The sequence below is a fragment of the Geotrypetes seraphini genome, chromosome 2 (assembly GCF_902459505.1).
Source record: "Geotrypetes seraphini chromosome 2, aGeoSer1.1, whole genome shotgun sequence".
Classification (NCBI taxonomy): domain Eukaryota; kingdom Metazoa; phylum Chordata; class Amphibia; order Gymnophiona; family Dermophiidae; genus Geotrypetes; species Geotrypetes seraphini.
The window spans coordinates 415,766,594-415,792,747 of NC_047085.1; the positions used below are offsets into that span (position 1 = coordinate 415,766,594).

The 26,154-nt window shown below is 42.1% G+C and overlaps 1 protein-coding gene across 6 annotated transcripts in view; it reads left to right on the forward strand.

The window, feature by feature from the left end:
* SLC25A13 (solute carrier family 25 member 13) overlaps positions 1-26,154 on the forward strand; it is a 475,810-nt gene that overhangs the window by 119,646 nt on the left and 330,010 nt on the right. For 4 of the 6 annotated variants that reach the window (XM_033931081.1, XM_033931080.1, XM_033931082.1 and 1 more), the window contains exons 2-3: positions 2,922-2,975; positions 17,961-18,103. In XM_033931081.1, coding sequence (XP_033786972.1) covers positions 2,922-2,975; positions 17,961-18,103 — 197 coding nt within the window. Of the gene's footprint in view, positions 1-2,921; positions 2,976-17,960; positions 18,104-26,154 lie in introns of those variants that run through there. The other 2 variants (XM_033931083.1, XM_033931084.1) reach the window with 2 other exon arrangements.

Sequence of the window (26,154 nt, forward strand, 5' to 3'; positions counted from 1 at the left end):
CAACTTAAGGAAGACCAGTTGAATTCTCAAATAAAGGAATGCCAGTCTAATTTATATATATCCAACGCTGTTCTTTAGTAATTAAGTAAGGAATCTATATCTCCACCCTCTATGCCAATCTATGCAGATCTTGCTCCATATGATGTTGTTGAATCCAATAAACAAGCGGGACAGTTGACCCCTGTAGCAATATCCTTGACTTATGTTCATTCAAATTCAATTTAATGAATCTAGAGGATTGACCCATATACAGCAACCTACAAGGATACTGTATGACAAAGATGATAGCTGTATTGCAGGAAATATTTGCTCAAGCTGCTGACAGGGTTTAAAGGACCTCATATGATGGTTAGCTGGGCCCTTCTGAAATGTGGGTGGGTGGCAGATTATGCCACTTTAATCATGAGTGGGTTCTTATCACCTCAGATCGGTGGATAGAGGAGGTGGCCCAGCAAGGATTTCAGGGACCAACGCCTGCAGCTATCTACAAATGAGAGTGTGCAAATTGCCTTTCAGAGGTTACTTCACCTGGGGATGGTGGAACCAGTTCCTTGTTAGGGTTTCAGATGGTATTCAATTTGCTTTTACTGTCCCTAACAATTTGCTCCTTCTGTCCAATACTTGACTTAAAGGAAGTTGGTGTCTCTTTTAGAGTCCCTCACTTTCTCATAAACCTGCACTTGGTGATGGTCTTGATCAGGCCAGGAGAGTTCTCTACTTCTCTAGATTTCATAGATGTGTACTTGCACATAGCAAGCTGAGAGGCGCACAGGTACTTTCGGTGTCCTTGGCAAGCATTTTCAGTTCAGCAGATCTCTCCAAACCAGGAATCAAGGTGCACCCGTACTGGACAAGTGGCTCATCTGTGCTGAATCGGAGGCAGATTACAGGGCAGCAACTGAAGCTGGTACTCCATCTGTGTTAAATTTCATTGGGTAGTAAATTTGGCCAAGAGACAGTTGGTTCACTTGCAGGAATGAGAGACCTGAATAAATTAATGTAAACCGCTCCCCTGGGAGTGGTATAGAAAATTGAACGAATGAATGAATAAATAAATAAATATACTTCAACTCTAACATGAGGCTGTATTTCTCCTGGAGGAGTGCATGCTTAAGTTGCAGCCTTAGAAGAGGGGGCTCTGTGCTCAGTAGACTCCTTGGGCTTGAGACTACCATCAGTTGCTAGAGGTGGAGCTTTGAGTGACTGCCCACATGTGTTTGCATCAGAGGCTGCCCCCTGTTGGACTCCTCATCTGTTGTGGTGAGACAAACCAGACCACCACCTGAGGGACTTCCCCTAGATCCTTCAAATTGAATGGTGATCACAATGGAACATGCTGCCAGAGGTTGTGGTAAGAGTGGTTTTAAGAAAGATTTGGACAATTTATTGGAGGAAAAGTCCATAGTCTGTTATTGAGACAGACATGTGGGAAGCCACTGCTTGCCCTGGATTGGTAGCATGGAATGTTGCTATTATTTGGGGTTTTGACAGGTACTAGTGACCTCAATTGGCCATCCTGTTGACGGGCTACTGGGCTAGATGGACCATTGGTCTGACTCAGTAAGGCTTCTATCCAGCTAGGGAACTCATCTCAGCTGGTCTGCTTGGAGTCAATGAGGACCATCAACCAGAATGAAGCAAGAGGTTTCCACTTAGTATTATAACACTACTTTTTCCTGGGGAGGAGCAAGGCGGTCTGGGTCATGCCCTATAATGCCACAGAGGTAGCCTATATCACCTGGGAGGAAGGGACTCGCAATGCAGATGTGATGTTGAAAAGCAGCAGGCTTTGCAGTTGGGCAGAGAAACACTTATCAGTACTCCTGGCAGTGCACATTGTATGGACAGCCAATGCGCAGGCAGACTTTCTCAGCCAAAGCACCCTGGATCTGATGGAGTAGGAATTATAAGAACATAAGAATAGCCTTACTGGGTCAGACCATGGTCCATCTAGTCCAATAGCCCATCCTCACGGTGGCCAGTCCAGGTCCTTATTTATAATACAAGTCGATAATAATCATTAGCATTATTAAAACAATATAAGCATTGGGACTTGAAAACAACTTTTTGAATAGGATTATTTTATGGTACATATATTGCTTTGGAGTATGTTGAGGATATACTGTAACAGCACATGTGCATGCTTTTATGGTAAGTGTGATAAAGAATCCTGCATACTCAATTGGTCAAATTTGCCTAACCCACATGATGGTTTTACAGCTAAGCATTTCAAATAATCCTTTTAATCTCCTGCTTTGGGGAATTCTGGGAACTGAGAGATAGGTGTCAGTACTTATCTGAAGTCTTTGTAGACCTACCGGTAGTTCTCCTTTTATATTGTTAAATATGAACCTCTTGCAACTTGGATTTGAGAAGATACATGATGGGCTGGGCAAAAAAACCAGAGAGGCAGCAGGGCAGCCTGAAATCAGGCAAATTAAAAATGGAAAATGTGGTGGTGTAAGGAAGGACTTTTTTTGAGTCTCTAGATAGCATAACTTCCCGAATTAGATTGCCGGTATGTGGTTTCTGAAGTAGGATGGAAAGACTCTCACATCAAGCTGAATTGTCAGGTAGACCAGTCTTTACCTGCAGCTATTCTGTAAGGGGGATCCACAGATTTTGCAACATTCAGTTGAATTTAGAGAAGTGTGGAAAGGAGTCTTGGTAATAGAGGAAACAAAGGCATGCTGTTCTTCCTGTGAGGTGAATATTGTGTAGGTGTTCTAGAAGAAAGATCTTTTTTAGCATTTGTGTTCAATAGTTCAGACACCTTTTATAAAGTGGTTAAGCTGTGTGGTAAATGCTTTTTAAATCACTGAATATTTTCTTTTATCCTCTTTGATTTTGTTTTGATTGCATCCTGCATTTTGAGAGCACTTATAAAATGAATACACTAATACAACTTTGTTTACTTTTAGATGGTTTTAACAAAGAGAGCTGATCCAGCTGAGCTGAAAACTATTTTTATTAAGGTAAGTAAACTATAAAGTTGTTTTTTTTAGCTTTTTAAAAGGCATCATTTTGTTGCAGTGGTTTTACGGATCAATTTTAATCCCATTGCTTTTAATGTATGCTAATAGCTATAATAATAAATAAAAATTGTGTAACATAGTAACATAGTGACTGCAGATAAAGACCCGAATGGTCCATCCAGTCTGCCCAACCTGATTCAATTTAAATTTTTAAATTTTTTTCTTCTTAGCTATTTCTGGGCAAGAATCCAAAGCTTTACCCGGTACTGTGCTTGGGTTCCAACTGCCGAAATCTCTGTTAAGACTTACTCCAGCCCATCTACACCCTCCCAGCCATTGAAGCCCTCTCCAGCCCATCCCCCATCAAACGGCCATACACAGACACAGACCGTGCAAGTCTGTCCAGTACTGGCCTTAGTTCAATATTTCATATTATTTTCTGATTCTAAATCCTCTGTGTTCATCCCACGCTTCTTTGAACTCAGTCAAAGTTTTACTCTCCACCACCTCTCTCGGGAGCGCATTCCAGGCATCCACTACCCTCTCCGTAAAGTAGAATTTCCTAACATTGCCACAGCGTTTTGAATAGCTAACAGCCTTATAGGTTAACATAAATGCCCTAACACATACATCATTCATATGAACCCCCTCCACACACAAATTTTAAGTAATTCTAAATTACTACTACCAGTACTTATTCCAGTGCAATAGGTGAGACATTCTAGACAAGTGGTTTATCTTCCAGTGGTCATGAGCCACCTGCAGAAGGAATCCACTCCAGATTTTTTCTCTGACTCCTCTCTACTTCACTGGAAACTCTAGTGCCACCTGCAGTTTTTCCCTTCTGAACGCGAGCCTGAAGGAGTTTTTCTGTTCTGCTTTCCCCTTTTTCTTATTTTCTTCAGTCTTGAGAGTCGGCACAGTCAGCCCGCCCCAGATGTTTGGGACTGCTTTTGTACATCCCACTTGTTTAGAATGTCTCACCTATTGCACTGGGAAAAGAGCTCCTTACCTTGATAATACCTTTTCCAGTAGATAGATGAGGTGAGACATTCTAGGCTTGCGCTCTGTCCTTCCTGCACCTGCCTACTGTCTCTTTCTGCTTATGCTTCTCCAAGTTTCATTTTTGGATGCCAGTCAGTCCTCTGTTGGACCTTGAAGAATTCTGTATACATGTTCAGAGTGCATGCAGGGGTACTTCCTGAGCTCCTTTGCTGCTTTTGTTGGCTGTTAGCTGTTGGTTTACAGTTTCTTATTTGAGCAGAACAGTTGATTCTTGGGAAAGTTCCAAGTGGTGACTTTACTTCACATACTATCAATGGAGCTCTCTTTGCTTGGGTACTAATTACAGGTGGCACTAGAGCTCCCAGTGAAGTAGAGGAGAGTCAGAAAAAATCTGGAGTGGATTCCTTCTGCAGGTGGCTCGTGGCCACTGGGAGATAAACCACTTGTCTAGAATGTCTCACCTATTGCACTGGAAAAGATATTATCAAGGTAAAGACATAATCTTTTTTTTCTATAGTGCTATTTACTCTCGTTCTCTTCGAGAATCTCGGAGAGAGGCTGGAGCCAGAAGGCCTTGAGCATACGCAGATGCTCAAGGCCCAGTCGGAAGAGAGGCACGATCTTCAGGCATTGGCACCTCCTGTGGCTTGGTGCTGTGTGCCGGTGCCACATTAGGGGATAAGCTTGCAGTTTGGGCGGGCAGGGGATGCCAGTTTGCGTGGGGAGGAGGGGGCGGGCGTTCGCGAGAGGGTGATGCTGGTTCACGGGGGGGAGGGGGCAGCATTTGCAGGCGGGAGGGCCTTGCCGGTTCACAGGGGGAGGGGGGAGATGTAGAAACGCACCAGTGGCCTCGGGGGTGGGGAGTGGAGCAGCGCCGGTGGCCGGGGGTGGGGATGGGAGGTGGATCAAATCAAGTGAGTTTCCCTTAGTTTCTATGGGGAAACTCGCTTTGATAAATGAGTAAATTGGTTTACGAGAGTGCTTCTGGAATGAATTATGCTCGTAAACCAAGGTTTCACTGTAATAATAATAAAAAGTCAGTACATTCTGCCAGTATGAACCATGCAAGATACAATACCACCTACTGGTTGGATTAGCCAATACCCTTTCTTAGGAAAAACTTTCTTCCTAAGATTCCTTTTATGACCTTTGCCCCAGGTTTAAAACAAGTACCTGTATGTAATATATAAACTGCTTTGATTGTAATCACAGAAAGTCCTACCCTGTTCCATTTCTCAAAAAGTTTATGTGGTTTTCAAATTTAATAATTTGCGTATATTTCCGAACTAATAAAGAGAATATTTTGCATCATCAAAGGAAAGAGCTATACGTGCATAATAAATGTAATTAAAAATGGACATTTGACCAAGCAAAATTTCAAATGTATAATTCATATTGTTTTTGTTGGCTCTTTTTCCAGTGTTTGTGGGCTTATGGAGCCATATAACATCATGCAGTGTTTTTTTAGCACTCATTTCAGCATAAGCACCTGTGTGATCTGTGATGACATGGAACATTTCCTCTTCATATCATACCATGCTGTGTGTTCTATTATTGCTTTCATTAAATTATAGATGCTATCATGCATTGTAAAAACATTACAGAGAGAGTAATGAATGTGCAGAATGTCCTGGTAGTGGAGATGAAGACAGTATCTCAACAGAAGACAGCTTGGGAGAAGTACATAGTATCTCTAAGGGAGAGAAAGGGATAGTAGATGGTATAGATAAGCAGACTGGAAAGGTTGCATTTTAATTTTTAAATGTTTCTATGGCGCTCACCTATATTTTTCTTTTGTTATATAATTGTATTAAATGCCATCTGCTAAACTCTTAATGACGTCATGATTTTTTAAGATCATGGTTAAATATTTTCCACTTTCTCTGAAGTGTCGCATCTTATTGTAAATATTTGCATGGTATAAAAATAATATAAATGGTCAAAAAGTTCATAAAGAAATAAATAATTTTAAAAAATACTGCAGAGATGGACCCAGTTAACTGTAAATTTGTAATATTATTACTGACAGAATGTTTTGAAAGAAAAATCGTATAAATCTTGCTGCTATGAGCTACTCTGGTTTTGGTACAACCAGTGGATTATCCCTGATTTAGTCTTTAAATGCCAGGGCTGGAGTCTGTATGGCTATGCAGATGACTTTCAAATAGCCTATATTCTTTCTTCTGTCTGCATAGATATGACCAACCTCAATTCTTGCCTGCATCTAGGGTCCATCTGGATTAGGGATAAAAGACTTTTTCTTAATGTGAAGCCATACACTTTCCCAGTCCTTGCACACCAGTTCCTCTGCTCCCTCAATCCAAGTTTGTTCTTTCACTTACATTGATACTATTAAAATCTTAGTTGACAATAAATTAACCTTTAAAGGGCAAATTGGCACGGTCTTGGATCTTTCTCTGCATTACAAAACCATTTCTTCCTTTGACCTGCATTTGAATGTTGATCTCCTCTTTAGTCATTATACATCTGGATTGCTGTAATGTTGTATATTCAGGATTACCACTGACATCTCTCAAGCACTTAACTGCTAGTCCAATCATCCTTGATCAAAGTACTACACAATGCCCTTCACTTTGCCCACATTTCTTCATTGTTAATCTGCATTAGAGAATGACACGGTGACAATCCCGTGTCATTTTTTAGTGTCTGTCTCAACCTCGGTCCTTCTACACCAGCAATCTTCAATTCAAGGCTTCCGGGTCAGTGGTTGTGCCCATTCGTACTCTGATTCTGCCCTTTCTCTTTAAAGAATGACGTGGAGATAGTTTTCCACGGTTATCCGCGGGGACAGGAACTGTGATAAATTTTCTCACCGTGTCATTTTCTAATCTGCATATTGAAACTTCTTATCTTGATCCATAAATGTCTCTTCCTGTTCTCTCCTGATTTCATATTAAATTTCAAATTTGTTGGCTCCTTATAACCCATCATGAATGCTGTAATCATCATAAACCCCTCTTCTACATCTATCTCTGCCTTTTCTCCTATGCCTCGATATTACACATGTGAAACAGCCTTCAACTACACTAGCTCTAAACTATTGGCAATCAAGACTGAATTCTCCTTCCAGATATTTCAAAAAGCAGACTTAAAGTTGGCTTTTCCACCAGAGCTTAACACTGAAATGCTGTCTTGAGAATGCTCACCTCCTTCCCCTTCCCCCCTGTCTTTTTCTTGCTGTTCTATTTCTTTCCCTGTTGGAACGGTCTACTGAATACTGAGCATCGTTTGTAAACCGCATCGCTGCATTTTCTCTCTAAATGCGATTGGCAGTTTATCAAACCTGTGTAAATAAAATGAAATAAATATAGAAGGTACAAACACCTCTGGACAGTATAAGAACCTGCTTAACAAACTTCTGCTCCTTGAATGTTTCGTTATTCACAATTTTGCAGTTTGCAAACTTTTCTGGGAACCATACTACTGCGAATAAGGAGAATGGACTGTATCTTTTCTCTACATTTGCCATTCTATTTGATATATCATCATTCTGGTAAGAGCCAACCAAAATAATTAAGAAAAGTTCAGACAGCAGCCCTATAAGAAATACTTCCCCCTCCGTAGTCGCGGGGGTTAGGGGCAGAGCCGGCCCGTGAATAATATTCGGGCCGATTCTGCCCCTAACCCCCACTTCTCCCGGCTATTTTAAGCCTTGAAAGCCTCCCCTTAAGCTTTACCTGGTGGTCTACCGTGTTTTCAGGCAGGAGCGATCTTCCCATGCTCCTGCCCCATGCAGATCACTCACAGGAAATGGCTGCTTTGAGCTCCCATAGTCTCTCGAGCCATTTCCTATGAGCAGTCTGCATGGGGCAGGAGCGTGGGAAGATTGCTCCTACCTGAAAACCCGCTAGACCATCAGGTAAGGCTTAAGGGAGGACTTACAGGGCTTAAAACAGCCTGAAAAATGAAAATGCATTTTTTTGGTTTAAAACCGCGAATAAGCAAATCCATAGATATGGAATTCGCGAATACAGAAATACCAAGTGCTCAGTACTGTTCAATAAAGGGAGCTCTGGGACGAATGCTTTTTATAGAATAGCATCTAGTTTGATTTGTGTGCCCAACTTTGGGATGTGAGAACTTACACCAACTGAAACCTGGCACAAATCCTTGCACACAAGTTGGTCACAGATCCCTGGAATTCTGTAATGCTGTGGGCATCTTTTGTGAATGACCTTGACCCACCCATGCTCCTTCCATGGTGAGGCCCCTTTTTAGGTTGTGTGACTGTGCGTGAGAGGATTTGAATGTGGATCGTTCTAGAATTATGTGCAGCCAGATCTGTGCACAAATCCCATATTGGTGTCAATTATCATTAATTGCTTGTTAACATGCAATTATTGATAGCGGCTCATTATCTGACTCAGTTGTCCACAGAGCTTGGGATCACGTGGCAATTTGGACACAGTTTATTGAATCTGGGGGTTAATGTCTAAGAGCTGCTTCGTCCAAATATAATTTACATAGAAAAAAATAAGTTCATAAATAAAACATAAAAAAATAAGAAAAATAAAATAATATGTAGACTATAGAAGTTAAGACAAAACCAGTAATCCCTCATGTAATTAGGAGTTCTGATAGGAATTATAGAATGACTCTAGCAGTGCTTAAATGGTTTGGTATTGGATAGTTACATGTGTTAAGAACTATGTCCACTGGAGGGCCACTCTTTAGAGACAATGCACCCGGGGTGCCCACACTTTTTGAGCTTGCGAGCTACTTTTTAAAATGACCAAGTCAAAATGATCTAACAACGATTAAATTTTTAAAAGCACACTGTGCGCAGAGAAAATGTTAATTATCATTTGTATTCAGGGTTTTATTTCCAGAGGTCAAGGCAGATGACTTAAAAATATGAAATGTCACCTCAGTAACAACTATACAAAAATAGACAAATATACCCCCTCCTATTTTACTAAACCGCGATAAGAGATTTTTAGCACAGGGAGCTGCGCTGAATTCCCCTTGCAGCTCCTGACGCTCATAGGCTCCTAGTGCTAAAAAACAAAAGAGGGTCATAGTGCAAAATATAGACAGCAGATATAAATTCTCAAAACGGACACATTTTGATCACTAAATTGAAAATAAAATCATTTCTCCTACCTTTTTGTCTGGTGATTTCATGAGTCTCTGGGTGCGCTTCCTAATCCAATATTTCTTTCTTTCTTTCTGCCCCTCCCCTTTTACATTACATTAGTGATTTCTATTCCGCCATTATTTTGCGGTTCAAGGCGGATTACATAAGGAGTTATTTGTACATTTAGGAATACATAAGGAGTTATCTGGACCTTTCCTGTGGTATTATGGAGTGGAGTGGGTTGCTATTGGGGATTGAGATGATTCTTGCTGTGTTAGTTTGTCTTTAACCCCATCCTTTTGTTTATACCTTTATATCTTACTTTTCTTTAATCATTGTAATTCTCCCCTTTTTTCCATTCGTACCCGTTTGTCCAGTTGTGTATGTTATTGTTTTGTTTAATTGTGTATGTTTATTTTGTTAAAGTTATGTTAAATTGTGTTATCTGTTTTTACCCTATTTTAAAATGTATAACCACCTTGAAAACCTTTAATAAACTTGAAATTTTAAGGATTTCTTGAATAGCAGGGCTTTTATTTCTTTTCTGAAAGATTTGTAGTCTGGGGACATGATCAGTGAATTGGAGAATTGATAGTCTAGTTTTGCTGCTTGAGTGGCCAGGAGGCCATTGTACATTTTTTTCGTTTGACGTTTCTGATTGGAGGGTGCGTGAATGAAGTGTGGGTTCTCCTATGTCTGGTTGTGGTTGTTTGGATTAGTTGGTTGTTCAAGTAGGCTGGGCAGTCTCCGTTTATGGTCTTAAATAGTAGACAGTTTAATTTGAATAGTATTCTTGCTTATATTGGGAGCCAGTGTGAATCGAGGTAAGTCGCTGTGATGTGGTCTTGTTTCCTCAGTGAGTAGATAAGTCTCAGAGCTGTGTTTTGTACTGTTTGTAGTAGTTTTATCATGGTTGTTGGGCAGGGGAGATAGAGGATGTTGCAGTAATCTAGAAGACCCAGGACTAGTGACTGGACCAAGAGCTGGAATTGTTTTCTGTCGAAGAATTTTCAAACTTGCCTTGGGTTTCTCATTATTGCAAATTATTTCTGTATTGTTTTGTTGATTTGTGGCTGCATGGTATAGCCTCTGTCTATCAGCATTCCCAGAAGTTTTAGAATGGGGTATGTGATTGAGTTTATTACTAGGTTTGTTATGGTTGGGGTTTTGTATTTTCGAGGAGGATGAGTTTTATTTTGTCAAGATTCATTTTCAATTTGTGCTCTTTCATCCATGTTGCTACTGTTTCTAGTGTTCTGTGTAGTGTGTCTGTCATGAAGGGCGCTGGTTGATCAAAAGGAAGGAGAATGGTGATGTTGTCTGCATAGCTATAGGAGGTTAGGCTTAATTTGTCTAGGCAGTTGCCGAGGGATGCCATGTAGAGGTTGAAGAGTGTGGGAGATAAAGTCGATCCTTGGGGTACACAGCAGGGGTTGCACCATGGTTCTGATTTTTCTTTGTTTGACTTTACTCTGTAAGTTCTGGATTGTAGGAATCCTTGAAACCATGTGTGTACTTTACCTGTGATTCCTATTGAATCTAGTATTTGTAGTACGATGTCATGGTCTACCGCAGGGGTGCCCACACTTTTTGGGCTTGCGAGCTACTTTTAAAATGACCAAGGCAAAATGATCTACCAACAATAAAATAAAAAAAAAAAAATAAAGCACACCATTCGCTGAGAAAATGTTAATTATCATTCCCATTCCGGGTTTTTTTCAAAGAGGTCAAGGCAGATGACTCTATGCACTGTCACCTCAGTAACAACCATACAAAAATAGACAAATATACCCCCCTTCCCTTTTTACTAAACCACGATAGCAGTTTTTAGAGCGCAGGGAGCTGCGCTGAATGCCCAGCGCTGCTCTCGACGCTCATAGGCTCCCTGCGCTAAAAAACTCTATTGCGGTTTAGTAAAAGGGGACCTTAGTGTAAAATATAGACAGCAGATATAAATTCAGACACATTTTGATCACTAAATTTAAAATAAAATCATTTTTCCTACCTTGTTGTCTGGTGATTTCATGAGTCTCTGGTTACACTTTCTTCTTCTGACTGTGCATCCAATATTTCTTCCCTTCTTTCAGCCTGTATGCTTCCTCTCCTCCAGACCTCATTCCCTCCCTAAACTTTTTCTTGCTCTCTCCCTGTCCTTTCTTTCTCTCTCTTCTTGCCTCCTTTCCTTCCTACTCAACCCCATGGCCTGGCATCTCTCTCCTTTCCTTCTATCTCTTCCTCCCCTGCCATGCTCTGGCATCTCCTCTCCTTCCTTTCTCTCTGGTCTGGCATCTGTCTTCTTAATTTCCCGTCCCTCCCCCATGCCCTGGCATCTTTCTCCTCTCCTTCTCTTCTATCTCTCCCTCCCCCCTCCATTATCTGGCATTTTCTCTCCTTCCTTGCCCCTGGTCTGGCATCTGTCTCCTTCCCTTCTCTGGTTTCTCTTTTCCTTCCCTTCTCTTGGAAGCCCGTGGCATTTACTGTGCATCTGCTGCCGCCTCCATGTTTGGTAGACAGGCAGGAGGTAAAGGGCGGCATTACCCCACACGTTATAATGCCGGTTTGGGCATCTCAGACTTGCCGGCTAGTGGCCAAGCAATATAGATGCATTATAATATTTTTTGTTTTATTTTTAATCCCTACTTGCCCTGCCTTCTGGAGAAGCCCCAGTGAAGGAACGGACGCAGCTCTAGGGATGCTGGAGCGGGAGAAGGTGACAGAAAAATATGTGGGGAGAACGGCACTCACCCATTTATGTTCGGCGGTGCTCTCCTCGGGGGCGGACACAAGCAGAAATGTTCCACGGGGGAGGGAAGGCGACGCTCAGAGCATGGCTGCCGCGTCCTGCCTCTTCGGCAGTCCAAATACTTGCCGCTGTGGCCGTGCGGGACGTGTCTGCGGATGCAGCCAGCTACCAGAGTGTCGTGCCCCAAGGCCGGAGTTTGCACGCGTTGTTAGTGGAACTGAACCCAGGCAGGGGGGGGGGGGGCGGGCTCTAACACTGCGCGTGCCGGCTTCCCTTCTGAAACAGGAATGACATAACTTCCTGTTTCGAAGAAGGGAAGCCAGCGCACGCAGTGTTAAAGCCCCGCAGCCTGAGTTCAATTTGCTTGTGGGCAAGAGGGCAGTGAGAGAGTGGAAGGGAGGGAAGCTGTCTTCACCAGGCAATCGGGGAGAGGAAGGCTGATCGGCCGGTAGATTTTGAAGGCAACGTGAGTCTATCACGGAGCCTGGGATGGGCTCTGTGATCGACTCACATTGCCTTCCTGAGCTACCTGTCGATCGCGATCGACGTATTGGGCACCCCTGATCTACCGGGTCAAAAGCTGGGGTGAGATCTAGTTGTATAATCAGCATTTTTCTGCCTGTGCTGAGGTGTTGTCTAGCTGTGTCCAGGAGGGATCCCAGTAGTGTCTCTGTGCTGTAATTGATTCTGAAACCAGACTGTGTAGTGTGGAGTAAGTTGTGGTTTTCTAGGTAGTTGGTGAGGAGTTTAGCTACGAGGCCTTCCATTAGCTTGACATAAAGTGGTATTGAGGCTATGGGTCTGTAGTTGGATGGTTGATCTGTTACTCCTTTGGGGTTTTTTAGGATCGGGGTGATGATGATTTTGCTGAGGTCTTGCGGGAAAAGGCCGTCTGTGAGCAAGGTTTGTATCCATTGTAAGAGCACAGAATAAAGTACTGGAGGTTTTTAACATGTATGGTGGGCAGTGGTTGAGGTCACAGGCTGCGTGGCTATATTTTTTTATAGAGTTTGTTAAGGTCTGTCCATTGTATAGTGGAGAAGTGGGACCAGGTTCTGTCTTCTGCAACTGATTCTTTTTCTGTGGGGGGCAATGTGATCTCTTCTAGATGAGTAAGGGTTCCAGTGAAGGTAGTTCTGGCAGTTGTGATTTTGTTTTTGAAGTATTCAGCTAAAAGGGTGGCTGAGGGTGGAGAGGTGTTATTATTGGCCAGGTAGGGTTTGGTGTCTGAGAGTTCTTTTAATAATTGGAATAGTTTTTTAGTGTCTTGGGAATCTTTGCTTATTTGGTTAGAGTATTGTATCTTTCTTTTTTCTTTCAGTTTTAGTTTGTATTGTTGGTTTAATTTTCTCGATGCTGTTTTTGTGGGCCCTTGATTACTTTTTCTCCATTTTCTTTCTAGTCGTCTGCATTGTCTTTTGAATAGGAGTAGTTCGTTGTCGAACCACATGTCTGATCGTCTGCTGATTCTGTTTTTTGTTTATATTGGGGCTAGCTCATCCAAGGTAGCTGTACTTAGACTGCACCATTGTGAGATGAAGTCCTTGGGGTTACAATCTTGGATTATTGCGTTTGTTGTATTCCGGAATTTGGAAGGATCAATGTATTTACATGAGTTGTAGGCTGTTCTTTGAGCTTTTGGTTTGTTTTTGCTTTTGACCCAGTTGATATTGAAGGAATATGTGTAGTGGTCTGACCAGAGGGATCAGGACCATTTTCCATTTGAGGTTTGAATCTCTGGATGAATGGGCTGTTGGGTCATGAAGACTGCAATGTCAAGTTGGTGACCTTTCTCATGTGTGGATTGTGGGTCTAAGATCTTGTATGTTGAGGCTTTGAGGTATGATAGTAAGTTTTCTACTTGTTTGGAGGATTGGTCTTCAAGATGGAAGTTTAGGTCTCCTAAGATTAGGTTGTATGTTGCCGTTAGTGAATTTTGGTAAATAAAATCTTCAAATTCTGGTCTTGCTGTGTTCCAGTTCCTTGGAGTTATGTAGCAGAGCATGCAGGTTATGGATCCTTTGAGTGTGGTGCCTGAGAGTTGGCAGGCTAGTAGATCCATGTATGGGGTGGACGTTTTGTTTAGGTGGACCTAAGGTGGACCCTATAATCTGGTAACTATGATTTGGATTATTCTTTTCAATGTGCATCACTTTGCATTTGTCAACATTACATTTCATCTGCCATTTGAATGCCTAGTCTTTCAATTTCCTATCTGCAAATTTTCACAGTCTGCATGCGTTTTAATAATTTTGAACAGTTTAGTATGATCTGCAAATTCAATTGCCTCATTTGTTGTTCTAATTTCCAGATCATGCACCCTCACCTGGAGTATTGCATTCAATTCTGGTCTCCTTATCTCAAGAAAGGTATAGCTGCACTAGAAAAGGTTCAAAGGAGAGTGTTAGGTTTAGGGCGTTGCTGACTAAGATGGTTCCTCTTTTATTTTCTCTGCAGACCACTGTTATCTTGTATCCCTTTGGGCAGACTTCCATTATCCTGGGATCTGATTCTGATGTTAGCCAGATTTCTGTGAGGAAGAGGCAGTTTAGATTCTTGTTTTCTATCCAGTCTTTTATGTGTTCTGTCTTAGGGCCTATAGCTCTGATGTTCAGGTAGGCACATGTTAGTGTGGCATAATCTTTTTGGGTACTGTAAGACGTTTTTGGGTAGATGAGTGATCTTGGATGAGGGTGTGGTTTGGTCTTGGAGGGGTTTGTCGGTTTTCTTCCCTCTGTTGGTGTGATGGTGGTGAATGCAGGTCTGGCAGTTTATGTTTCTGTCCATTGTGATTCGTCTGGCTGGGTGGTCAATTTTGTTAGTAGTTGAGATAATTGGTATTGGGGAGATGTTTGCTGCCATCTTCCAGTTGGTTAGGAGCAGGGTGATCAGTAGGATAGCTTGTGTTTGTTTTTGTGGTATTGTTTTCACGAGCGAAGACACATCTAATATACCGGACTCAGAGGAGCTCATGAGTGGGGAACAGGCTGAAAAATTGGAGCACATAGAGGTAAGTAAGGAGGATGTCCTCAAACAGATAGACAGGTTAAAATGTGGTAAATCACCGGGCCCGGATGGGATCCACCCAAGGATTCTGAAGGAACTAAGACAAGAAATAGCAGGCACAATCCAGCATGTTTGCAACCTATCCTTGAAAACTGGTGAGGTACCAGAGGACTGGAAATTGGCAAATGTCACACCTATCTTCAAGAAGGGATCGAGGGGTGACCCCGGGAACTACAGGCCGGTGAGCCTGACTTCAATTATAGGGAAGATGGTGGAAGCTATGATCAAGGACGGCATTTGCGAGCACATCAAGAGGAATGGCCTACTAAGAACAAGCCAGCACGGATTCTGTAAGGGAAGGTCGTGCCTAACGAACCTTCTGTACTTCTTTGAGGGAATAAGCAGTCGGGTGGACAATGGGGAACCCATAGACATCATTTACCTCGATTTTCAAAAGGCTTTCGACAAGGTGCCACATGAAAGGCTGCTTAGGAAGCTGTGGAACCACAGGGTGGGAGGGGATGTGCACAGATGGATCAAGCACTGGTTGTCGGGTAGACTGCAGAGGGTCGGAGTGAAGGGCCAATATTCTGACTGGCAGGGAGTCACAAGCGGTGTGCCACAGGGATCGGTGCTGAGGCCGTTACTCTTCAACATATTTATCAATGACCTGGAAAAGGAGGCAAAGTGCGAGGTTATAAAATTTGCAGACGATACCAAACTGTGCGGCAGAGTTAGGTCCAGGGAGGAGTGTGAGGACCTGCAAAGGGACCTGGACAAGCTGGAAGACTGGGCAAACAAATGGCAAATGCGCTTTAACGTGGAAAAATGCAAGGTCATGCATATAGGGAAAAAGAACCCGTTGTTCAACTACAAATTGTGGGGGGCATTGTTGGGAGACAGCAGACTTGAGAGAGACTTGGGTGTGCTGGTGGATGTATCACTGAAGCCATCTGCACAGTGCGCAGCAGCCTCGAAAAAAGCCAACAGGATGCTGGACATCATAAAGAGGGGCATAACAACCAGGACGCGGGAAGTCATCATGTTATTGTATCGAGCGATGGTGCGTCCACATCTGGAATACTGCGTTCAATGCAGTATTCCAGTATTCTGCATGTGCAAGACCGGAGGGTTAGGACTTCGATGGGAAGATAGGACTTTAATGAGAAACCAAGGTGGCAAGGGAGCCCCTTCTGGTGATTCCTGTTTGGGCCGCCACGGGAGCGGACTGCCGGGCAGGATGGACCTATGGTCTGACCCGGCGGAGGCACTGCTTATGTTCTTATGTTTTCATTGTGAAAGATGGGTGGTAGGAGTATGTGGGAGTGAGGTTGTAGGTGTTTTTCTGGGGGTTGGGAAGTTGTTATTTTTCTCTTGGAGGTTGTTGGGCCAAAGAGGGGTAAAATGGAGGACTTCTTCCTCCTTTCTCTGCTTGTTGAGGCTTGCTTGTCTCCACTAGGGCTGAAGAGGAATCGGGTGTCCTGGGCGTTTTTCAAGGGGCAGTGTCAGGTGGATGGAGGCTGTGACTTTGAACAGACTGTGGGTTGGATAAGTAGCCTTCACAAGGATGGAGGTTTGGTCTCTTCTTGGTTGCTTTGCAAAGGCGAGTGCACCTTAGATGGCACACCAAACGGCTGATTGCCGTTAGGCACTGAGGCCTCCAACTGGGCCCTCAAGGGCTGGAACGTCGGTGAGGCGCGGAGTGCTCTCCCACGCCCAAGAGGATCCTCGGTCGCACCGGTAGCAGGTAGAAAAATGGCAGAGCCAAAGGAAAGGGGGAGATTTTTCAAACAGGTTTCCCGCTAAGCCCTCCAATTGGCTCAGCGGCTGGAGCGTCAGTGGGGGGTGGAGTTCTCTCCCACTCCCAGAAGGTAGAAAAATGAAAAGGTCCCACCTTACTTATCACTGGGAACAGCTGTGATGGCATGAGCTTTATCTCAAAATCAGCAAATACTAAACCATATCAGCAAAAACCCGCTGAAAATTCAATTGCAGGCTCAGGGATCTTCTTGCTCTTACTTTTAGAAAGTTCATGGACACAGCGGTTTTTTGTTTGTTTGTTTGTTTTGAAGGATGGGCGTTAAACAAACATGAAGCCGATTGGCTGGAACAAGTCACAAAGCTGGCTAAGTAGTGGCAGTTAGGAGGGAGAGCAACTGAAGATCTGCTGAGAGACAAGGTGCTCTGTCTGAGAGAAGGAGAATTTAGGTCAAAAGTGAGAGTTTTGAGTGAAAGGAGTAATAAATTTGTGACTGTCTGAAACTGAGAATTTGTGATCTACTTAGAGTAGTTTTTTTTCCAGCAGATTTTAGCGGAGAATTTGGATCTGTGGGTTTGTGAAGTTAACCTCAGTTCTCAGCAGAGATAAAACTAAAAAATATTTTATTACATGCTCTCCTAAGGTGAGAGCTTTGACAATTTTAGGACTTACACATTTTTCATTCAGAAAAAAATTGGTTCTGTGAAGGGGACTGAAGTTCAGTTTTTGGAGGCTAAAAAGGGTTCTTTGTTTAGTTTTTTTCAGCTAATAATTTAAAGTTCTAGTTGCTGAATACGTATCTTATTAAAAGCTGAACTAGAGGGTTTTTTTTTTTTTTTTTTTTAAAGTGAATGACTGTATTGGAGTGTGAATGAAAGCAATGGCCAACTGAGATTTGAAGACTGAGGTTGAATTCCAGAACAAGATGAAGAGCCTACTCTCCAAGTTCAGGGAAAGTAAAAAAAAAAATAAAATTGCAAGACAGGTTATTAGACACGACAATATTTAGTTTTATTTTGTTGTACTGTAGTCAGATAAACAGTATTTAGGTTCCTGTATAGGCAGGCTCACAGTCTGAAGTTCACTTAAGAACCTACCTTCATATAAAGATTTTGTTGCAAGTATTGGACAGGTAATATGCACATAAAAATGGACATTTTGCCATCTCATTTCTCTCTTATTCAACTGAGGTGAAAATGGAATCATAAAAGAGAGTATACACTTTCATTTTAAAATAAAATATGCATTTATATCTAAGTGTGAACAGGCCCTGGACCATAATGCATACTCAGTTTGGAATATATGCAAATATGTTCTTTTTGGTTTGCTAAATGTCTAATGTAGTCTTTTTTTTTTTTTTATCTTTTATCCCAGTATACAAGTGTTGAAAAGAATGGAGAGTGGTTCATGTCCCCCAATGACTTTGTTAGACGTTACTTAAATCTGACTGGTGAAGGGGAGCCTAACCCAAACACTGTGCAGCTCCTGGCAGGTGTAGTGGATCAAACCAAAGATGGGTATGTATCCATTATCGGACAAAAGATCTCCAAGAGCTTTAAAAAGGACTATAAACAAACGGAGGTGCCATTAAGATATGCATGAAGCTCTAGTTCTATAAAGGTCACTTAGCAACTTTATAGGTTAGCACTTGGAACGGATTCCAACGCCCAGCTTTCAGCGCAAAGACAACGCCTACTGAAACCTGATGTAAATGCTGGCATACAACTAGTGGAAGTTGGGCATGTAAATGATTGTGTTGTACATCTAAATTTTCGGAACGCCCCATGCCCCTCCGCTGGCCGCACCCCATTTAGAGTTGCATGTGAGAGAATTTAGGCGTGTAGTGTTACAGAATCTAAATCATAATTAGTGCCAATTAATGCCAAATAATTGATAATGGTTCACTAACTAATTAATTTGCAATCAGATCTAAGCTTTATGGACAAATTTGGGTGACCTTTTTTTAAAGAATCTGGGGGAAATTGTCTTCTAAGGGATTGTTTTTCCATCCTTTATTATAGGAGTGCCAGAATTATTTTATTGAAGAGTATTGCACCCCAGAGAACAAGAGTTATACCATATTTTTAAAACGCTTATTGCCATGATCTTGGGCAGATATTTAGGTAATTATTAGAACTAGAATCTTGAATTCTTCGTATAGCAGTGCTTTTTGGTACCTAGTGCTTTACATCACTGGCAAACATTTAAATTAAAAGCCCCCACCCCAAATAAATTCAGAGAGGGCTGGTAAAATGGGACTGGTCCACTCCCAAAAATTTGGAAGAGGCTTCTAATGCAGGAGTAGGCAACTCCAGTCCTTGAGAACCCGAGGTAGGTCAGGTTTTCAGGATATCCACAAAGAATATGCAAGAGAGAGAGTTGCATGCCTCCATGCTATATGTCTTGCATATTCACTGTGAATATTCTGAAAACTTGACATCCTTGGGGTTCTTAAGGACTGGAATTGCCTACTCCTGTCCTAATGGCATAAAATATATCACTGCCTCATATACTGATTTTAGGCTGCTTATAAAAATACAATGCTGATAGTTCCTAGTCTTAAAAATATCTGTTCTGTTACTTAGCCTGCCAATATCGATATCTTGATATGTGAGTCCTTTTGCATTTGTTTATAGCCTATGGCCCAGCAAATGATATGGATAATTAGTTATAACCTGACATAAAGAAAGCACAATGAATGAGATTCCCATTTTGAGCAAATAAGATTTATGTGACTAGACTTACAGTTCAATGACCTTGATACCAGGTAGTGTTATACAGTGGCAGGAGTGGACAAAGTAGGGGTGTGACATTCTGGAGGCCAGACGCATTTCGTTTCATTGTCAGCAGATTTTGTTCTTGTATGAAAGGGGAACGCATAGCATTACAACCAGACCTATACTCCAAATGAACGAAATAGCAGAAGATGCCACCTTGCATTTGCTTTGCATTCTTTTGTCTTAACTGCTTTGACATGCAGTAATTTCCAAAATTCATCTTTACTTTGGAATTAATGTACCATCAGTCACACGTGGCTGGGTAGGGTCAGGGAAAGAAGCTTGTTTACATTGTCAGGGTGTGTGCGGCCTGTCTCTTCATTGTTATAGTGCTCGACTGGGTAATGGTGCTTGCTGGATTGACCCCGAGACATAGAAGTGATGTAATGTCAAAAGGTGTCACTCGGTAGTCTCATACGGGCCTTCATTATACCTGTTTCACAGGAAGATGCTGCTTACCCAGAAGCTGCTGCAGTACTAAATAAGTAATTTGGCACTGAATGTTGTGAATTTACTAATAATAGCTGCTGCCATATTTTTTAGCTTTTGCTTCTTGCGAAATTACAAGGCAATTAAGGAGCTTGTGTCTGAGTGGCAGATGCATATTTGGCCTGCTAATGAACTCCTTACTTAATGACTAGATTTTATAGATCTTACAATATTTATAAATTGCTTTTAATTAACAAACATTGTGTGTTCTTATTTTTTTTTTCAAAACACTTAATTGCATGAGCTTAGTGTTTTGTATTAATCTGAACATGAACCCCATATTGTGAAAGGGAAGCTGCTGTGAATGGTTAAGCTCTGGCAGGAATTAGGCAGCTGTTTATTTGAAGGACCTGTGATCATGGTGCCTAGAAGTGTAAAACTGGTATATACATGTTTTACATGTTTATTTTTATAATTTTCTGGCTCCTGGACCTTCCTTGGCTGCCTTTACTGTCCCCAGAGATGAATAGGAGGGATTTTACAGGAGAGTGGATATGTATGCAGCATGAAGAAAAGCCTGAATAGAAAAAAAACCCCCCAGAACACTTGCATAGTTCACAACTGTTCATGGGAGGTTATAGAGAATGTGGTTGGAGAGAAAAGCACCATCAAACAGTTTTTTGTTTGGTTTTTTTTAAATATCTGGGCATATTTTGAGCTTATGAGAGAGAGTGTTGCATTGATTAAAACTACAGCCTCAGCACCCTGAGGTTGTGGGTTCAAACCCACGCTGCTCCTTGTGACCCTGGACAAATCACTTAATCTACCCCCCCTTGCCCCAGGTACATTAGATAGATTGTGAGCCCACCGGGACAGACAGGGAAAAATGCTTGAGTACCTGAATAAATTCATGTAAACAGTTCTGAGTTCCCTTGGGAGAACGGTATAGAAAATTGAATAAATAAATACAATGAGGATAGGCATAGGATGAAGTTAAGAGGTGATAGGTTCTGGAGTAATCTGAGGAAATACTTTTTTACGGCAAGATGCGTGGAACAGTCTCCCGGAAGAGGTGTGTCTGAATTCAAGAGGGCCTGGGATAGGCACGTGGGATCTCTCGGAGAGAGAAAGAGATAATGGTTACTGTGGATGGGCAGACTAGATGGGCCATTTGGCCTTTATCTGCTGTCGTGTTTCTATGAGGAAGAGGAGATTTAAGTGCATTTTCAAGCACATGGTAGTGATTGAAATTTTGTCAGTGTTTATGCACCTAATAAAGCTTCTCTTTGAAATGTTCTTTTCCTATCTCCCAAAGATTTCCCTTCTTTCCAGGGGTCTGACATTTTTGATATTCAAATGCCCTTTGTTGTTCCATCAGTGTGTTCCCTTTCTCTCCCAAACCCCATTCTCCATCTGCCTTTGTTCCATTTATTATAGGAACAAAAAATATCAGAAGGAAATATTATGAGACTTTGAAACGCTAATAATCATTAACCAAAGAACAGAATCAAAAATCTAGTTTTTTTTTTGTCCTCAAATTCTCTCTTATACTGTGGACTTTCAATAGCCATACATAAAACATGTTGCAGTATTACAAAATATCTTCTTTTCACCGTCATTTATACTTTATGCAAGCAACTTTCAAAAAGTAGGCATATCTAAAGTCTACAGGTAGATTTTCAAAATGGGAAACTTTTCTTTGGAAAATAAGCTGTAAATTATTTTTACACAAGTTTGCATTTATTCTTTGTGGTTCCTTGTTCTCGCAATTCTTATGCATGTACTATTGTAAATACAGAAGTGTACTCTTTGCCCCAAATAGAGGATGACACAAATTTTTCCCCGTCCTCGCAGGAACTCAATTTCCCTGTCCCATTCCCATGCGTTTGGCACGGTCCCTGCCCCATTCTTGTAAGCTCTGCCTTAACTGCACAAGCCTTGAACACTTATGATTTTTAAATGTTTGAGGTTTGTACAGACGAAGACAGCTTGCAGGAATGGGGCAGGGACAGGAAAAGAATTCCCAGAGACAGGACGGGAAAATGAGTTTCCATGGGGATAGGGAAAAATTTGTTCCCGTATCATTCTCTAGCCCCAAACTCACTTGCAGAAAAATATCCCCAATATGCAGGTATTATTTTCTGCATATTGACAGTTCTATAACTGGGTACCCACTGTTAGTACCCCAGTACTAACAGTTCCAGAGGATCTTAAACCTGCCCTATGGGACCCACAGAATATGCATGAGGCAGATTTGCATGCCTGTCACCTCTATTATATGCAAATCTGCCTCCGGTTTTAAGAACCACTGATCTATTCAATAACAGTATCCATGTGCACAGATGCCTTCATAAAATAGGATCATCAACCCGCATTCATATTCCTCAAGATAGGCACACTCACTTATGCCAGGTTGATGGTAGACATAAATGCAACATGAGGAACTTACAGATGTAAACTGCAACTTGTATGTATGTTAACCTGTAACCCATTTTGAGCTTGTTGGGGAAGACGGGATATAAAATAAGAACATAACATAAGAACATAAGCATGGCCTCTGCCGAGTCAGACCAGGGGTCCATCATGCCCAACAGTCCTTTTCCGTGGTGGCCCCCCCCCCATGTCCATGACCTGTAAGTGATCTTATACCTAAAACATTCTATTCTTTAATCCTTTAATATCCTGTATGGTAACCCTCTAACTATACTCTTCAATCCCCTTTTCCTTCAGGAAATCATCTAATCCCATTTTGAAACCCAAAATCGTACTCTGCCCTACCACCTCCTCTGGTAGCGCATTCCAGGTGTCCACCACCCTCTGAGTGAAGAAGAACTTCCTAGCATTTGTTTTGAATCTGTCTCCTTTCAATTTTTGCAAATGCCCTCTTGTTTTTGTTGCCCCTGCTAGTCTGAAGAATCTGTCCCTCTCTACCTTCTCCGTACCCTTCATGATCTTATAAGTTTCTATCATGTCCCCTCTAAGTCTCCGCTTTTCCAGGGAAAAGAGCCCCAGCTTCTCTAGCCTCTCAGCATATGAAAGGTTTTCCATGCCTTTTATCATCCTTGTTGCTCTTCTCTGGACCCTCTCGAGTATCGCCATATCCTTCTTAAGGTACGGTGACCAGTATTGAACACAGTACTCCAAATGCGGGCGCACCATCGCCCGATACAGTGGCAGGATAACTTTCTTCGTTCTGGTAGTGATACCTTTTTTGATAATGCCCAACATTCTATTCGCCCTCTTTTGAAGCCGCTGCACATTGTGCCGCCAGCTTCATTGTCCTATCCACTAAAACCCCCAAGTCCTTTTCCAGTTTGCCTTCTCCCAGTACCATCCCCCCCATCGTGTAGTTATACATCGGGTTTCCTTTCCCTATGTGCAAGACTTTACATTTCTCCACATTGAAGCTCATCTGCCACTTGTCTGCCCACTCACTCAGTTTGTTCAGGTTCCTTTGTAGTTCTTTGCATTCCTCCACAGTTTTAACCCTACTGGAGAGTTTTGTGTCGTTCGCGAATTTTATAACTTTGCACTTCGTCCCTGACTCCAGGTCATTTATGAATATATTGAACAGTAGCGGTCCCAGTACTGACCCCTGTGGGACGCCACTCATGACCCCTTTCCAGTCAGAGTAGTGTCCCTTTACTCCTACCCTCTGTTTCCTGTCTGCCAGCCAATTTTTGATCCATCTGTGCATTTCCCCTTCCACTCCGTGGTTCCACAGTTTCCTTAGTAGGCGCTCATGGGGCACCTTGTTGAAGGCTTTTTGGAAGTCCAGATATACGATGTCTATGGGGTCACCTTTGTCCAATTGTTCGCTTATCCTCTCAAAGAAGTGCAGTAGGTTCGTTTGGCATGATCTTCCTTTACAGAAACCATGCGGGCTTGTTCCCATCAGATTATTTCTTTCTATATGCTGATTGATATTGTCCTTGATCAATGATTCGGCCATCTTCCCCGGAACTGAGGTTAAGCTCACCAGTCTGTAGTTCACCGGGTCGCTTCTTGATCCTTTTTTAAAGATAGGTGTAACATTCGCTATCCTCCAGTCCTCTGGAATTACCCCTGTTTTCAAGGATAGGTTGCAAATCTGCTGCAGCAACTCCACCGTTTCGTCTCTGAGCTCTTTCAGTATTCTTGGGTGTATTCCGTCTGGGCCCGGATATTTGTCAGTTTTTAGTCTATCTGTCTGTTTGAGTACGTCTTCGAGGCTTACCTCCATACATGATAATTTTCCCTCCTGATCCCCCTTGAAGATTTTTTCCGGTTCTGGCATGTTGGATGTGTCCTCCTTTGTGAAGACCGATGAAAAGAACGTGTTTAATCTGTCTGCCACCTCTTCTTCCTCCTTCACCACTCCCTTCCTGTCTCCCTCATCCAGAGGTCCCACCTCCTCCCTCGCTGGCTGTTTTCCTCTCACATATTGGAAGAATGGTCTAAAATTTTGTGCTTCCCTGGCAAGTCTCTTCATATTCTTTTTTTGCTTCTCTGACCACGCGATGAAATTCTTTTTGATGCTTCCTGTGCTCTTTCCAGTTTTCCTCAGTTTTATCCTTTTTCCACTTCCGGAATGATTGTCCCCATCACATTCTTGACTTCATTGGTTATCCATGCCGGGTCTTTTGCTTGATTCTTTTTGCACCCTTTCCTAAATATATAGGTTTTGCGCTTCGTTTACCGTGAATTAAATAAGTAGATAAAAAGTAAGTGGCAACAGGCCCATGTCCCGCTCATGTTTATGCCCCATGCAGTTATATGTGTCTGAATTCAAGAGGGCCTGGGAGAGAGAAAGAGATAATGGTTACTGTGGATGGGCAGACTAGATGGGCCATTTGGCCTTTATCTGCCGTCATGTTTCTATGTTTCTAATTACGTACCACTTTACTGAAGAGCATGTAGTGTAATTACATGTGAAGGCATGCAAATTAGATTTTTGGTTCTGTTCTTTTGTTATTGATTATTAGTGTTTCCTATTGTTATAATTGCTTTTGACATTTTATTTTCCTATTGTAAAAGGTGGCCATCTAATGTTGAAGACATAGATTGTATTTCAGAAAATCTATTTGGGCAAAGCATGCTGATTAGCTGACATAAATCTGGCATATTTTGTTGACTGGGATCCAAATGAAAAATAGGAGAGAACAGGAGACTTAAATAGGTAAGCTCAGGGACTTTATTTATTTTAAGTACTCTGCTCATTTAGCAAGGGAGTTAAGGAATAGTTTTTTCTTAGAACAGAAAATCTTACAGTTCATAGGCAGCATTTAAAGATGCTGTTTTAAAATTGCTATAGTATCAATATAAAGCATGTAGGCACAGGAAGCCTCAGTTTAATTCTCTCCCTCCCATTCCAACTTCCACGCACCCCTGGCCTGATCTCTGATTTATAAGCCCTAGAATCAATTAGAAGATTACAAAAATGTTTAGGGCATCTCTATTAGCAAGTAATTAGCTCTTAGAAATGCAGCCTACTAGATCCTTGGAAGGAAACCTACCAATTACAACATTACAAAATAATAATAATACAAAATAAATATATACCAGAGCCTAACATATAACAAGCAATCTTAGGGGACCTTAGTTGTACATATTCCCACTCCTTTAGCAACTTAATGAAGAAATTACCAATAATAAGAAGCAGGCAGCAGTCTAGCAGTGAGATGAGGGCTACCCAGTCTTTTGCACTGTCACATTTTTGATTATGTCCCATTTGGTAAAAGATCTTATGTATGTGCTTGGTGCAAAGAACTCCTAGCACTCAGGGAATGGAGTCTAATATCTTGAGGCTAGAGTATCAGACTTGGAGGAGCTGAGAGAGACAGAGAGGTACATGGAGGAGACCTATAGGGATGTTGTAGAGAAGTCCCATCTCTAGTCTTATCAGCCCTTGTGCAGTCTTTGAGGAGGAAGTTCTTCTTAAAGGAGAGCATCACCTTGGTGAAGTAGGAAGTAATCTTGGCCAGGACCTGCTCATCAGGGGTGCAATATCCTTTGTGCGAGAAGATATGTCTTCAGAGGCTTCTGCCCGTAGGACAACTGTTGTAGTTGGAGATTCAGTCATTAGGCATGTAGATAGCTCATTTGGCTGGTAGATGTGTGGGTCACTTGCCTGCGTGATTTGAAGGTGACGGACCTCACGCATAGCTTAGATAAGATTTTAGAAAGTGTTGAGAAGGTGCCTGATGTCTTGGTATATGTGGGTACCAATAACATAAGGAAATGTGGTAGGGAGGTTCTGGGAGCAAAATTTAAGCTCTAAGGCCGAAAACAAAAATCCAGAGCCTCCTGGCTAGCATTTTCAGAAGTGCGGTCTATTCAACCTGCAGGACTCAAGAAGCAGGCAGAGCTCTATAGTCTCAATG